The following is a 15,837-nucleotide window of genomic DNA, read 5'->3' on the forward strand; positions in this document are numbered from 1 at the left end:
CTCAATCAGGTGTCAGCCATTTTGTGACGAAGAATATAGCTACAAAAAGTACGCCTATCAGGAGACTGGGATTGTGTGAAATTGAATTAATATTACGATTCCATATGGCCTGCTGGGAGGGGGTAAATGAAACATCGCGAAGCGCATTTAGCGTGGTAAATAGTAGAAATAAGATAAATGATAACTATTCATATCTATTCATTTCTCGATCTCTCTCTTGGAATTATTGGAATTTTGTTGTGTGTTGCTTTGTTGTCATTGTGGTCCTCGAACCCATAGGTATAGGGTTCAAGGTTTGCTTTGAACTGCGTAAAGTTGACGACTTAGAAAAGGATCTTTACTCATAGTTTCTCACCGGATTTAGGTGCAGAGAGTGTACCTGGCCGTTAAGAGCGTTGTCATTTTTCGAAAACAATTGTAAAATCTCCACATATCCCGCCCTACATTTTGAGTATTTCTGTTCGCTGGGGGCCTTAGAACGCAATTTGAGTAGATTTAGTGGATATCGTTCTTTTTAAATGTTCCAAGTTTTTTCCATAATGTATGTTGAGACATGTAATAATTTAATCCGCATTGGTTATGGTGAAATCAATGACATGGAATGGCTGAAAAAAAAAAGAAAAGAAGAAGAAGAAGAAGAAGAAGAAGAAGAAGGAGAAGGAGGAGGACGAGGAGGAGGAGGAGGCGGAGTAGCCTCAGCACTGAAAGAGTTAACTATCTCCGTACCAGATATTTTCAGAATTTTCCCCCGAAATGTCGAATCCACCCAACTCAAAATTAGATTTTTCTTACTCAAACAGAAAAGCAACAAGGACATTCTTTTCATAATATTGCCCAGCAAAATGAGTTTTACAACACACTGTCGAGTTTATATAGTTATAACGACGTGCACTTATTTGAAGGTCTGATAGCCCAAATCTTTATGGACACATAGTTGTCATGGGAATCTAAAAAATAAAAAAATGACGCAAAATATTGTACATTACAACAACGTTAAACTAGGCCCTAGATGGCTTTCGGATGTCAGACCTGCATATACTATGTACACGTCGAGTCATACCAAATACATCTTCTTTAAATTGCTAGATTTACAAAAGAAATCAGAATAATACAATTGTTGATTGCATCTTAACGAATGTTTCGTTTTTTTTTGGTTGGTTTTTTTTTCTTTCTATTGTTAGTAGGGAGAGAGTTAAAATAAAAATGGCGAAGCTGAAATCCAAACAGGGGGAGATAATTACTTGTAAAAAATTATATTACATCTGGTGCTGGTAAATTCTTGATATCTAGGCGAACTTATAAATTGTCATTGCTAAATTCGACTATGTGGTCTTGTGGTATGACACTCGGTTTCGGATCCGAAGGTCTTGGGTTCGAGCCTCGCTCGGCACATAGTTGAGTACTTGGAAACGGCTCTTTACTCAACATTCTGTCACCGTACTCAGGTGTAAAATGAGTACCTTGCCGTTAACATCGTTGTGTCTGTCCGAAAAAAATTTGTAATATCGCCTAAGAGGCGTTGGTCCCGTCCTAAATTTTAAATGTGAAATGTTGCTGTTGGCCAGGGACCCTTGTAAAGCGCTTAGAGCACGTTTAGTGGATAATGCGCTGTATAAACGCTCCCTAGCCAACATGACGCATGTTAGGCGATATTACAATTTATTTTCGAACAGAGACAATGCTGTTAACGGCCACATACACATTTTGCACCTGAATACAGAGATAACATGTGAGAAAAGAGCCTTTTCCAAGGACTCAACTTTGCGCCTAGCGAGACTCGAACCTTCCGACCCCAAAGCGAGTGTCATACTACAAGACCACATAGCCGCAACACTGTTTATAGTCAGATCCCCCTCTTACACCTGAATATGGTAAGAGTGTTTGAGTAAAGAGCCTTTCCCAAGGAATCAACCATGAGCCACTCAGAGCTGGATTCAAACTCTAGATCTTCTGGTCCGAAGGCTAGTGTCATACCATTAAATAGACTTCACAGCCACATCACAAAATATAGCTGCTCGTATTGTTACCAAATCAAAAAAGTCAGATCACATCACTCCAGACTCGAAGTCGTTGCATTGGCTTCCCGTGGAGAAGTGGATTGCTTACAAACTGGCCTGTCACTGTTTCAAGTACATCCATGGCACTGGTCCCAACTACCTTATCTTATCTTATCTTATTAAAGGCTGAATAGGAATTATCCTTTAAATGCCTTATACAATAGTTTATAATTACAGAATCTCATATAGTTTCCATTGTATCATTCACAGACAGTTTTACACAACTTTGAATGTCAGGAAAAATGTATCAATCGAAAAATACAATCATAGAATACTGGTAATTGAAAACTGGTCAAGATCGAATGAATCATAAATGTACAAAGATCATAGTGCAATGAAATATTAATGACAAAAATAACCATAAAAGCAACAACGATAATAAAGCATACATTAGTCTCTGATAAATTATACCTTGTCATCTCTTCATTCTATCTACAATCCGAATCGCTCTCTCCCCTCATTACATCTACTTCCCTGTACTTGAACCGTTTGATTCCTGAGTCGAATTTTTCACGACGTGCAGCGCATTCTCTGCTCCTTCTGTGTGGAATGATCTTTCAGCGGACACCATTCACCGTAATTTTACTCTCCTACTGTAAAGCCTCTTTGAAGACAGAGTATTTTCTTTCAGTTGTCTGTGAGTGATTATATATAATATATATAAGCGTTCCGAGCACTTTTGGTGGTAGGGGAGCTATAGAAAAAATTATTATTATTATTATTATTATTATTATTATTATTATTATTATTATTATTATTATTATTATTATTATTATTATTATTATTATTATTATTATTATTATTATTATTATTATTATTATTATTATTATATATTATTATTATTATTATTATATTATATATTATTATATATTATTATTATTATTATTATTATTATTATTATTATTATTATTATTATTATTATTATTATTATATATTATATTATTAATATAATATATAATAATTAATAATAATAATAATATAATTATATTATATATTATATATATATATAATTATTAATATTAATAATAATGATAATATATAATAATAATAATATATAATACATAATATAATAATTATTATTAATTATTTAATAATAATATAATATATGTTATTATTATCACTAAATCGTATAATTTATATATTCTACATATAATTAGTTAATCGTTATATTATTTTATGATACTATAACTTATGTAATCGTTATCTTATAGCTGACACTAGAACGTAGTAATCTTATCATTATTCTGACACTAGACCGTATAATCGTTATATATTCTGACATAGAACCGTATAATCGTTATCTTATAGCCTGACACTAGAACCGTAGTAATCGTTTCATTAGCCTGACACTAGAACCGTAGTAATCGTTATCTTATAGCCTGACACTAGAACCGTAGTAATCGTTATCATATTCTGACACTAGAACCGTAGTAATCGTTATCATATTCTGACACTAGAACCGTAGTAATCGTTATCATATTCTGACACTAGAACCGTAGTAATCGTTATCATATTCTGACACTAGAACCGTAGTAATCGTTATCTTATAGCCTGACACTAGAACCGTAGTAATCGTTATCATATTCTGACACTAGAACCGTAGTAATCGTTATCATATTCTGACACTAGAACCGTAGTAATCGTTATCTTATAGCCTGACACTAGAACCGTAGTAATCGTTATCTTATAGCCTGGCACTAGAACCGTAGTAATCGTTATCCTATAGCCTGGCACTAGAACCGTAGTAATCGTTAACTTATAGCCTGGCACTAGAACCGTAGTAATCGTTGTCTTATAACCTGACACTAGAACCGTAGTAATCGTTATCATATTCTGACACTAGCACCGTAGTAATCGTTATCATATTCTGACACTAGAACCGTAGCCATCGTTATCTTATAGCCTGGCACTAGAACCGTAGTAATCGTTGTCTTATTCTGACACTAGAACCGTAGCCATCGTTATCTTATAGCCTGGCACTAGAACCGTAGCCGTATTTATCATATTCTGACACTAGAACCGTAGTCATCGTTAAGTTATAGCCTGACACTAGAACGGTAGCCATCGTTATCTTATAGCCTGACACTAGAACCGTAGCCATCGTTATCATATAGCCTGACACTATAACCGTAGCCATCGTTATCATATAGCCTGACACTAGAACCGTAGCTATCGCTAGAACCCACTAAACTTATCATTTGACGTCATTTTCTAGGGTTTGTACAGCGTCTAGTGAGCTGTCGTTAGTCGTTTTCTAGGAACCAAGTGATCCCATTGGCTGAACTATTAAATACAACTCATGACTTGTTTTCTTTTGTGGCTAAAGACTTGTCTTTTGACGCCAATAGGATTCAGTAGTCTGATGTCATGCCGCCCGGCAACGGCGGCCATCTTGGTTCTAAACAAAGAAAATCATTCCTTTTTATTCTTCATGCTGGTTAGAACTTTTCATATGCCTTGTGATCAGAATGTATAAAAGTCAAGACATGATCAAATCTATGCTTTTTTCCCCTCTGGATGCGCTTTTACGCTCGACGGAGAAATATTTCATACGGGCGTCCGCCATTGTTCCAATGGTTTAGAGCCAGTGTTACTAAGTTACCATGCGTCATGAGGAAGGAAGTGACGTTACGACTGTTGAGGAGTATTTGTGGTCCGTTTCAGGCTATACGTTTACGATGGCTACGCCATGTGCCATTTTCTTTGTTTCCTTCACGAGAAGCCTCCTTTTTGCTACGCATGTGTGGCTATGCGGTCTAGTGGAATAACACTCGCTTTTGGATCGGAAGGTCCTGGGTTCGAGCCTCGCTCGGCGCATAGTTGAGTCCTTGGAAAAGGCTCTTTGCTCACATTTTCTCACCATACATGGCCGTTAACAATATTGTCTCTGTCCGCAAGAAAAAAAAGTGTATTATCGCCTCACAGGCGTCATGTCCCGTCCTACGTGTTAAGTTTTGCTGTTGGCCAGGGACCCCTTGTAAAGCTCTTTGAGCACGTTCAGTGGATATATTGCTCTGATAAAGGTATTTATTTATGGGACAGGTCGTGTAATATAAATAAATGGCACTATTATTACTTGAATCACATCGATATAATAATATTGTTTTAATACCATATGTCACATTTATTATAACTTTATTACACAGAACATCTGTCCTTTTGATGCTAAACGTTTAGGTAAGATAATCACAACAGCCACCAGCTAAATTAAACATACCAACGCACAAGTCCGGTTTGAACCTTAAACGTTTATAGTCTGATTGGTATAATTCACATGGTCCTTCTCACTGACAGGCTGCCTAAAAATAATAACAAAGAGCTGAGTCACGTCAACTTCGTTCCTTCAATAAATCATTGTTTATTGTTTTGATTTTTGAAACACCACAGTTTCTTGAATTCTTGCCTATAATGGGAACTCATTTTATAATATATGAATATACTCACACTGGCATTCAAATTCTCCAACAGAATAAAAAAATGTAAAAAAATTCTTAGCATGAACACGTAACCTCCGCGAAAAACAATATTTTCCAAAACAATGAAAACAAGTCTCGGTAAGAAACAGACTGTAAACAAAATTGATATCGCAACGACCATACGAACTAGATGTATCTCTTTGGAGCTCTTTGGATAGTTTTTCGGAACGCTACCAGGGGTTAAATTGTCCTTGCGATTAGTTGGATTCTCGCACTCTGTTTTGTAGGAACAGAATTATTTTGTGTCGTTTTCACAGAGGAGACCCCAGCTGATTTTTTAAATTTTTGAGATGTATGAATTGTCTTTAACATGATAATGTTGCACAGAATAATTAAGGGGATGGCCAGAAATCGAGCTGTTATATATAAATACATGAGTTTAAAATCATAGCTGTCTGGGTAAATACGAAAGCGATAACGTGCAAGATAAGATCTATTTGTTCTCGGATCAATACGCCATGCCAGGTAGTAAGACATTCGGTGATGAATTGCTAGAGCAATTCCTAAAACATTGAATGAGATAAAGACCATCAATGATCGAAATGGGGTGAAAATTGTCCTAGACATGAAAGGAAAGCAAACGGAGATAACTCTCTCAAAAGTCAAATAAACTGTCATCCAAATTGTCACATTGAGGAATGGATCAATTTGTTGATGAAATATGTACGATAAACTATTAGCTGTAGTACGAGAACCTCCTGAAAACTTTGAGATAATCTCTAATGTAATATCCAAAAATGTAAAGAAACAGGCACCAAAATCAGAAAATGAAATTCCTGCAAAGATCACGTTAGGGCTGCTTGAAAAGATCCCTTGTCGATAGAAGATGATCAAATTGATGATGTTGGAAACAATCCCCATTGCTGTAATTGCTTCTGTGAGAACCAAACTGACGCAGATTCGCAACAATTTGTACATCTCTACACTGAGCAATAATCTCCGAATAGACTCTTGTTCTTGCGTTGTCGAGTTCATTTTCGTTTGGATTTCAGTCTGGAAAATAAAATCAATCATTTATTGACAAATCATGATATGTGCACGTGACCCAACAGCAAGGAGGTGTAAATCTGTCACCCGTCGTCTCCAGAACAGAATTGAATTCTGCCGGGGTGACTGGGAACCTGGCTGTGCCACATGATTAGTTTTGTACAAAAAAGGAACAGGGCTGCTTCCAATTGGTGTCATAATGGAAGCGTTGATGAAGATACTGACTGGAATGATGAAATCTGCTAGAAGCATCCTTAAACAAGTATGTCGGGTGTACACTTAATCCTCTTCGGCCTTGAGGCACATCGGGCATCCACCAGATATCTCCATTTTTGCGATCAGCTGCTTTTGCGGTGGCTGTATTCCAGGACAGTCCTGTTTCCTTTAATTCTTTCTCCATGGTCTTTCGCCGGTTTCTTTGGGTCTTCCCCGCTTTCTCTTCCCATCTGCTGTCCAGTACAGGGCTGTCTTGGGAAGTGACCCTTTTTCCATTCTGGCCACATGACCCAGCCAACGGCATCTTCTTCTTTTTATTTGGCTTTCAATACAAATGCAGTCAGCATTTCTTTACTAAATCCACTGATTTTATTTTTGTGGGCCAAAATAAATAAAAATTTTTTCTTAGACATGAAAGGCTTCTAGTTTCTGTATTAAGGAGGATGTCATTTTCCAGCTTTCACTTCAATAAAGCAGTACACTTAAAACGTTGCTTTTTTATATTTTTAGCTTTGTCTTTCTCATAATTTGCTTTAATTTCCAAAAGTTTTTCAGCATGCCGAAAGCCTGGTTTGCCTTTTGAATTCTGTTCTTGATATCGTGTTCTGCATTTCCGTCGTCTGTTATTTTGGATCCGAGGTAGGAGAACTCTATTACCTCTACAATGATATGCTCATCTATCCTAATTTCACTGTCCTGTTTTGGATTCACCCTAATGTGCACAGTCTTATCGAAATTTATTCTCAGTCCAATTTTTGAGGCGTTCTTGTGTAGTACGTTTTGTTTCTCTGAGGCGTCTCTGTGTGTACTGGAAACTAACGCGATATCATCTGCGTAGTCTATGTCTTCCAGATGTCAGTGTCCAGCGAATGCCTCTCTTCTTACCATCAATTGTATTTTTCATGAGCCAGTCTTGAGCCAGGATAAACAGAAGCGGGGAGAGTATGCAGCCTTGTTTTACACATGTTGTTACATTAAAGCTATCTGTTAAATTGTTACCACATTTGGCATTGGTAGTTGCTGTACATTGCTTTTACTAAGTTGACTATCTTCACCGGTATACCATAATGGCGGAGTATTTTTCCACAGGGACTCCCTGTGTAAGCTGTCAAAGGCTTTTACAAACTCCACAAAAATGGTGTAGAGTGGGCTGTTCTATTGATAATAATAATAATAATAATAATAATAATAATAATAATAATAATAATAATAATAATAATAATAATAATAATAATAATAATAATAATAATAATAATAATAATAAAAATAATCATAATAATAATAACAATAGTAATAATATAGTAATAATAATAATAGTAATAATAATAATAATAATAATAATAATAATAATAATAATAATAATAATAATAATAATAATAATAATAATAATAATGATGATGATAATAATAATAATACTTTATTGCATCCCAAAATGTATTTTTTTTGTACAGACGTGTTATAATTTACACAACTAGTAAAAAGCCCGCAATTTCGCGGGGAAAGAACTATTTTCATTCGATACTGTACTCACCATCATTTAATGAGGGCAGATTGGTAAACAACGTTGTCTGTGTAATTTGGTATATCTTCGGTTGATTTTTCTGTGTGGCCCAACATGAAGTGTAAGCCACTATAGCCTCTGACCCGTGACACAGCAACATACAGTTGTCCGTGTGTGAATACCGGTTGTGGTAAGAAAATCCCCACCTTGCTTAATGTCTGCCCCTGAAACTTGTTAATTGTCATTGCATATGACAATTTTACCGGAAACTGTCTTCTATTTAGAATAAATGGTAAGCCTCAATCCGTTGTTGTCGTCAGATTGATTCTAGGGATAAACACTATGTCGCCAGCTCTACTACCGATAATTTTCTTGGCTTCTAATACTTTTGAACCTAATTTAATTATTAACAAACGGGTGCCATTTAGGAGGCCTGATTTAGGATTTATATTTCTAAGTAGCATGACTGACGTGTTGGCTTTCAAATGTAATGCATGTGGAGGAAGTCCGGGAGGTGTTAGTTCGTTCAAGAATTCAATCGGGTATAAGTTGATGTCAGAGTCACTTTGAATGGAATCAGCACTGCGGTAAATTTGTTCAGTTGATGAGGTCAACCTGGACAGAACGGCTGCATTTATTTTGTCAACATTTTCATGGGTTGTAGTCAAAATTGCTCTCTCTGATAGATAACGTTCATCCGCAAAGTTCAGATTCAAATCATTTTATACAGCATTTATCAAGCATTCTGGGTCATTTTCAGGAAGGCATAGCGCTATAGGTAATTTAACAGAATACTTTCCTATTTCGCTGAAAACCGGCTATGTACCATTTCCGATGCGGAGAAGCCAATTTGCAAAACAGTTGTTGTCATCAGTAACCCTCATGTTCTTGTTCATGTGAAAAATGGTGACAAAATTCCAAATAATTGACTTGTTAAGTGTGACACTTAATATATCGGCTTCACTTCCTTTGTTAACAACAGGTAGAATTTGCCGAAAATCCCATCCAAGTACAACCACTTTGCTCCCAAAAGGTTTTGAACTGCCTGTTATGTCACAAAATGTCCTGCTCACACATTCAAACACACGCCTGTCCATCATAGGTGCTTCATCCCAAATTATGAGAGAACTACTCTTCAGTAACTTAGCTGTGTCTGATTGGCGACTGATGCTACAAGTGCTGTTATCCGTTATTGGAATTGGAATTTTGAACGTTGAATGTGCTGTTCTACCACCGTGCTGACAAAAGATCAAATACAAATTTAAAGAATACTGGGGATGAAGAAGCTTTCGGAATGTCTCCCCTTTAATTAACTTATTGAAAAACAAACACCCTAGCACATTTAATAACACTTATGACTAACCTCTCGAGCTACCTTTCAATACTTAACAAATCACAATGGCGGCCTAAAATCAAAACTGGTCAAATTAGGAAATTTTAAACTTTCACAAATCTATCAAGGTTTGTTCTAGAGTTTTAAAATACTTCTATATGACAAACTGAATAAATAAATGCCTGACAAAATATTAACGGTGAAAATACAAATTTAAAGAATACTGGGGATGTAGGAGCTTTCGGAATGTCTCCCCTTTACTTAACTTATGGAAAAACAAACACCCTAGCACCTTTAATAACACTTATGACTAACCTCTCGAGCTAACCCTAATAGTAAAAAAAGAATCAAAATGGCGACTGAAATACCTTCATGTGATCAAGTGAATAATATCACTATGAATGCCACGATTTGCTGAAAAATGCCAACACACACACACACACATGTATACACACACACACAACACACACACAAACATACACACACACACACACACAAACATACACGCAATTAGAACATAATACTACATAACAAAACTGATCACCGCTAAACACAACGGAAGTAATAATAATACTTGATGTCATAAATAGATGACGCAAATTGACAACTTTTTACAGTGTCAAAATTAGTTGATTTTGGGAGCCAAGTGTCGTCGGTACATATTTTATGATATTATCTGTTTGACTCAACGAACTTTCAAACTGACTTTAAATTATAAAAGGAAATCAAGTTATCTGTTTATCTATCTGTAAAAAATACATTTCTAATTTTCAAATCTTTCAGTAGAGTTGTGCGCCGTATCAATTTTTGTATTGACTCAAATAAGCACAATGTTCTCCACAATGCTATATTTTTTAAAGAAAGGATAAGATAAAAAATATAATGGAAATAGGATGTAGGTATATATAAAAAGGAACAGTTCCACAACCAGAGCCGTGCTTTATAGTATGAATAATTTCAACACTGTAAAATAGTTCAAACTATCACTATAAATTGAAAATTGAAACGATTGCAAAACAGATAAATTGATAAATTAATATTTACATTATTTGAAAGTAAAAATGCGAAATAATTATATAAAATGATTATTGCTCGTTGGTCTAAAGCCTTATACTGGACGGCAGAAAAGATTTTCGGTGTCTCTCTGTTTTTGTTGAAATAGAGAAAGGGCGACCACTCCTTCCTGACATAAGAATTGATGGTCCTAGTGGATGATTCTGGTCATTTAATATTTTAGTCATTTTAGTAATACAAAATTTCTCGTATAAAAGATCTACATCGTCAACATCATTTATATAGCGTTTAATGGATTTTTAAATATTTGAATTTATTTTGTTCCTTTCCACTGCTAAGCAATTGCCTCCCCAAGCTGTTATACAAAATGACAAAACACTTTCGATTACTGCTTTATAAAATAATGTGCAGAGGGCTTTATCTTTTCCTAACTGAGAAAGTTTTGATAAAAAATAAGTACGTCTGCACATCTTATTCCTAATTATTTTCAAGTGTTCATCCCACTTGAACCTGTCACCAATCGTTACACCAAGGTATTTGTAGTGAGGAACTCGCTGGACGAATTGGTCCTTTAATTTAAACGGTTCTATCGGTTCCTTCACTCTCCTAAAGTCAATCACTAGCTCTTTTGTCTTGCTTATGTTGAGCTCTAGGTGGTGGGCATCACACCAAGACACAGATCTATCAATTTCTTGCCTAGAAGCCACTTCGTTGCCATTTGTTATGAGGCCTTGAAGAGCGGTGTCATCTGCAAACTTTATTACAGGTACACTCAGGTTTTGACTTCTACAGTAATTCGTGTATATCGTGAATAATACAGGGGATAATACCCAACCTTGAGGAGCACCAATATTTGTATTTATACAGGAAGATATGTTTTGTCCTAATTGAACATATTGTGCTCTCTCCGTAAGAAATCCCGCCACCCAAGCAATTATATACTTGTTTAAATTCAGACTAGTCGATTTTGAACAACCAACTGAGGTTGCTTTACTCCATGATTTGTCTCAGGGTAAATATTGTGTGGTCACTACATGACTTCCCTTTTCTGAACCCTGCTTGTTCTTTTCTAAGAATGTTTTCAATTTGGGGTGAGAGTCTTTTCAGAAGGATTCGATTACAAATTTTGCTCGTTACGGACCCATAAAAACAATCCAAAACATTGCAAAGGTTCACTATATTGGACAGAAGAATTGACAAAGACGGTGATTAACCTAAACCCTAAATAATATACAAGACAATTACCGTATTTAATACGGTATTTATGGGTCTGTTCTAGTCACTGACTGGTTCTCTTGTTTTGTTCAATATCATAGCATTCTTTCACGGGTTTGGATTCAATAAATACGTTATTTTCATCGCGCCATATAACTCACGAGCTTGCGAGTTCGATTTTCCGCGACAAAAGTACGAAGTTGATAAATCAAAATCCGTGAAAGAATACTTTTATATTGTTTTGGCATAATATCCACTCAATTTGATGTTATGTTTTGTTTTAACAATTCGTGAATAAAATATTTTGAAGTCAAAACAAGAACAACAATAAGAATAATAACAACAACAACAACAACAACAACAACAACAACAACAACAATAACAACAATATATGTGGATTTTAGTCAATATTAAACGATCTATTTTATTTTATTATACAATTCAGGCTTTATGCGAATTAAGTTTCCTGCGTCAGATTTCCAATACAATTGATAAAAGAAACTCTGACTGGTGGGTTTTAAAAAATATTCTTATATTCATTGTCTTTATTTCCTTCCTGTGGTCAAAATGAGATTTATAAGCCATGACTTTGTTAGTGAATATTATTTTCAATGCCAGCTAGAGATAAACAATTTGAAATTTATCTGAAAGGGTCTGGAGAAGAGAATAATTGTGATAAAATCTGTAAGAAACTTGTATGTAGAAATCTACAACTCATGTATGGGTTACGCCAATAATCACTTACATTATTCTCCTCAAGATGTCTCCACATCCATCTGTTTCTGACAGTTTTGGATAAAACAAATATCAAATATTGCCTTTAAAAAAAAAGAAATCAACAATGGTTAAGCACCAAACGTTTGTCTATAATTGAAGCCAAAATCAGCACGTTTTATTCTACCAGCTCTACAATTAAAATAATTATCGAAATCAAACATTTTGAGTTTCTTTGCAATTAAATATAACATCTTTTTTTTTTAAAAAAACCTATCCTATTCTCAAGTGAATTTCAAGTCTTTTCTACCCCTCTGTACAATTAACTGTCGCCTTGGTTTCGCAAGAACAATTATTGAGTTATACAATCAATAGATAAGTGATTATGAATGGGAACCAAAATACATTTCTAAACAAATTGAAGTTGATATCAACTAGTAGTATTCTGCATGCAATTAAAATGACTATCAATACCAAGCTTCTGTATGTTTTTGCAATAAAATATAATATCGAAACAAAAAGAAAAGAACATTATGTATTACTATTATTTTATTATTATGTAAATCCAATAAATAATTAAGTTCCTCTCAGGTAATAGTCGTTCTCTTCCAGCTTTTTAAACATTTAATTGCCACCGTGGTTCCTGCAAAAACAACTATAAAACAACTACACAACAATAACGTAAATGATTATGAATGGAAACCAGCATACATTTCTAAATAATTCAAGTTGTTACCTACAAGTGGAATCCTACATGCTCTACAAACAAATTGATTTTCGTTCCCAAGCCTCTGCATGTCTTTGCAATTACATTTAATATAGGTCTCATAATTCAGACAAATTAACTTTCATTAGGTATATGAAAGAAACCTTACAGTCAATAGGTAGAATGAAATTTGATTGCGTGACCATTGTCGGAGATTACAATTTTCCTAACATTAAATGGACAGAACCATGTCTAACTTTTCCCGACTCTCATTGTGTCGAGGCAATAAGGGATGCTTACTTTATTCAGCTGATAAAACCACATTTTTATATTTGTATAAATCGCCCGTTCGACCAATTCTAGAATACGGAAATTGCATCTGGAGCCCATTATATAAAAGACAATCTATTAGTATTGAAAGTGAACAGAGGAGAGCTACAAAAAAGATGTATACAATACAGTATTTATCTTATAAGGAAAGGCTAGAATTTCTTGACTTACCAAGTTTGAAATGTAGACGAATTCGGGGGGATTTAATTCAGTTTTATAGATTGGTACATGGTCTGGATAGGATAGACTTCTCCGATTTTTTTCATATTCTAATGTTACTTTTACTAGAGGGGACAAGTTTAAGATTTTTGTCTCTAGATGCAAAACAAACAAAAGACAAAACTGGTTCGGTATTGTCCAGAAATGGAACAGTTTGAAATTTGAAACAAAGAATGCAAAATCTATGGATTATTTCAAGGTGTTAGTAGACAGGGAATTATATGATGGGAGATTTCTATATGACGAATAATACTTGTTTCCACTGCTGTTGACATGGCTTTCAATCTTGTATGTATATATTATGCATTATTAAAGTATTATGGTTATCTTCTATATGCGTGTGTGTGTGTGTGTGTGTGTCTGTGTGTGTGTGGTTTGCATGTGACGGTTAAAGATATATGTTTGTACACCACATATACATGAGTACATTTAAGTTGAAATACTATCTTTACCACGCGTATCATTATTGTAATCTTTAATCAATAGATTTATGGCATTACTATTAATATTAAGGGCATTCAAGGATTTTATCCTATTTTGCCCTAAACCATATGTTACGTTATGTTATGTTATATAAAATCAAACAAAAAAGAGTGACATTGCTGTTATTATTAAATCAATATAACTTATAATTTACTCTCAAATGACATCTATTCCCCAAGAGCGTTCTACATTTAATTGCCATCCTGGTTGCTGCAAAAACGATTGTCAAATTATATTATCAAAAAGTAATCGATTATGAATTAAAACCGCCTTGCATTTCTCCTTGCTATATAATTAAAATTGGGATCGATACGATACGTTCTGTATGTCTTTAGTCTACATGTGATTATTGTACTTGCAGTTTTTGCACAAACAACTGGGAAACTTTGCACTAAAATTATAATTGATTATCGAATTCTATCCTCAAGTATCTCAGAAAATTGTCATGTTGACATACAAAAGTGTTTGATGTCTTGTGATTATGTTTAAATGTTATTTATTGGAGAGCGTAAGATAAGATTAAGGAGTGGTAGTCGCGGTGATGATGATCGTGGTAGTTACAGTTATCGTAGTGGTAGAAGTAGGAGTAAGAGTGATGTAGTAGTAGTAGTAGTAGTAGTAGTAGTAGTAGTAGTAGTAGTAGTAGTAGTAGTAGTAGTACTAGTAGTAGAAGTAGTAGTAGTAGTAGTAGTAGTAGTAGTAGTAGTAGTAGTAGTAGTAGTAGTAGTAGTAGTAGTAGTAGAGGATGGAGATGAAGATGGAGATGGAAATGGAGAAGAAAATGAAGAAGAAGAAGAAGAAGAAGAAGAAGAAGAAGAAGAAGAAGAAGAAGAAGAAGAAGAAGAAGAAGAAGAAGAAGAAGAAGAAGAAGAAGAAGAAGAAGAAGAAGAAGAAGAAGAAGAAGAAGAAGAAGAAGAAGAAGAAGAAGAAGAAGAAGAAGAAGAAGAAGAAGAAGAAGAAGAAGAAGAAGAAGAAGAAGAAGAAGAAGAAGAAGAAGAAGAAGAAAAGAAGAAGAAGAAGAAGAAGAAGAAGAAGAAGAAGAAGAAGAAGAAGAAGAAGAAGAAGAAGAAGAGAGAAGAAGAAGAAGAAGAAGAAGAAGAAGAGAAGAAGAAGAAGAAGAAGAAGAAGAAGAAGAAGAAGAAGAAGAAGAAGAAGAAAGAAGAAGAAGAAGAAAGAAGAAGAAGAAAAGAAGAAGAAGAAGAAGAAGAAGAAGAAGAAGAAGAAGAAGAAGAAGAAGAAGAAGAAGAAAAAAGAAGAAGAAGAAGAAGAAGAAGAAGAAGAAGAAGAAGAAGAAGATGGAGATGAAGATGGAGATGGAGATGTAGAAGAAGAAGAAGAAGAAGAAGAAGAAGAAGAAGAAGAAGAAGAAGAAGAAGAAGAAGAAGAAGAAGAAGAAAAAGAATACAAGGCATTTATATCTCACATATTCTCACTGTAATGTCAATATCACATAACAAATAAATAAAACTTATATCACAATGATGCTAATAGCAGCAGTGTATGTAATATACCGCATCTATATCATGAAATTGTAACGATAAAAGGGTAGCGCTTTAACAATGATTTATAAATATACATAGAATTTG

The 15,837-nt window shown here is 34.6% G+C and overlaps 3 protein-coding genes across 3 annotated transcripts in view; 1 reads left to right on the plus strand and 2 right to left on the minus strand.

The window, feature by feature from the left end:
- Positions 1-2,687, minus strand: part of LOC144959469 (uncharacterized) — a 103,276-nt gene extending 100,589 nt beyond the window's left edge. The window contains exon 1 of the mRNA XM_078892075.1: positions 2,469-2,687. The gene's annotated coding sequence lies outside the window, so the exon portion shown is untranslated. The remainder of the gene's footprint in view (positions 1-2,468) is intronic.
- LOC144959462 (uncharacterized) overlaps positions 1-15,837 on the plus strand; it is a 382,226-nt gene that overhangs the window by 28,367 nt on the left and 338,022 nt on the right. The gene's annotated exons all lie outside the window — the stretch shown is intronic.
- Positions 5,139-12,655, minus strand: LOC144959467 (uncharacterized). The gene is made up of 2 exons (XM_078892073.1): positions 12,545-12,655; positions 5,139-6,526 (listed from the first exon to the last, which is right to left on the minus strand). The coding sequence occupies exons 1-2, from the start codon at positions 12,569-12,571 to the stop codon at positions 5,714-5,716; spliced, it is 840 nt and encodes a 279-aa protein (XP_078748199.1). The 5' UTR covers positions 12,572-12,655; the 3' UTR covers positions 5,139-5,713.

Source organism: Berghia stephanieae, chromosome 14 (genome assembly GCF_034508935.2).
Source record: "Berghia stephanieae isolate SIO BIC M18660-M18661 chromosome 14, UCSD_Bste_1.3, whole genome shotgun sequence".
NCBI classification, from domain to species: Eukaryota; Metazoa; Mollusca; class Gastropoda; order Nudibranchia; family Aeolidiidae; genus Berghia; species Berghia stephanieae.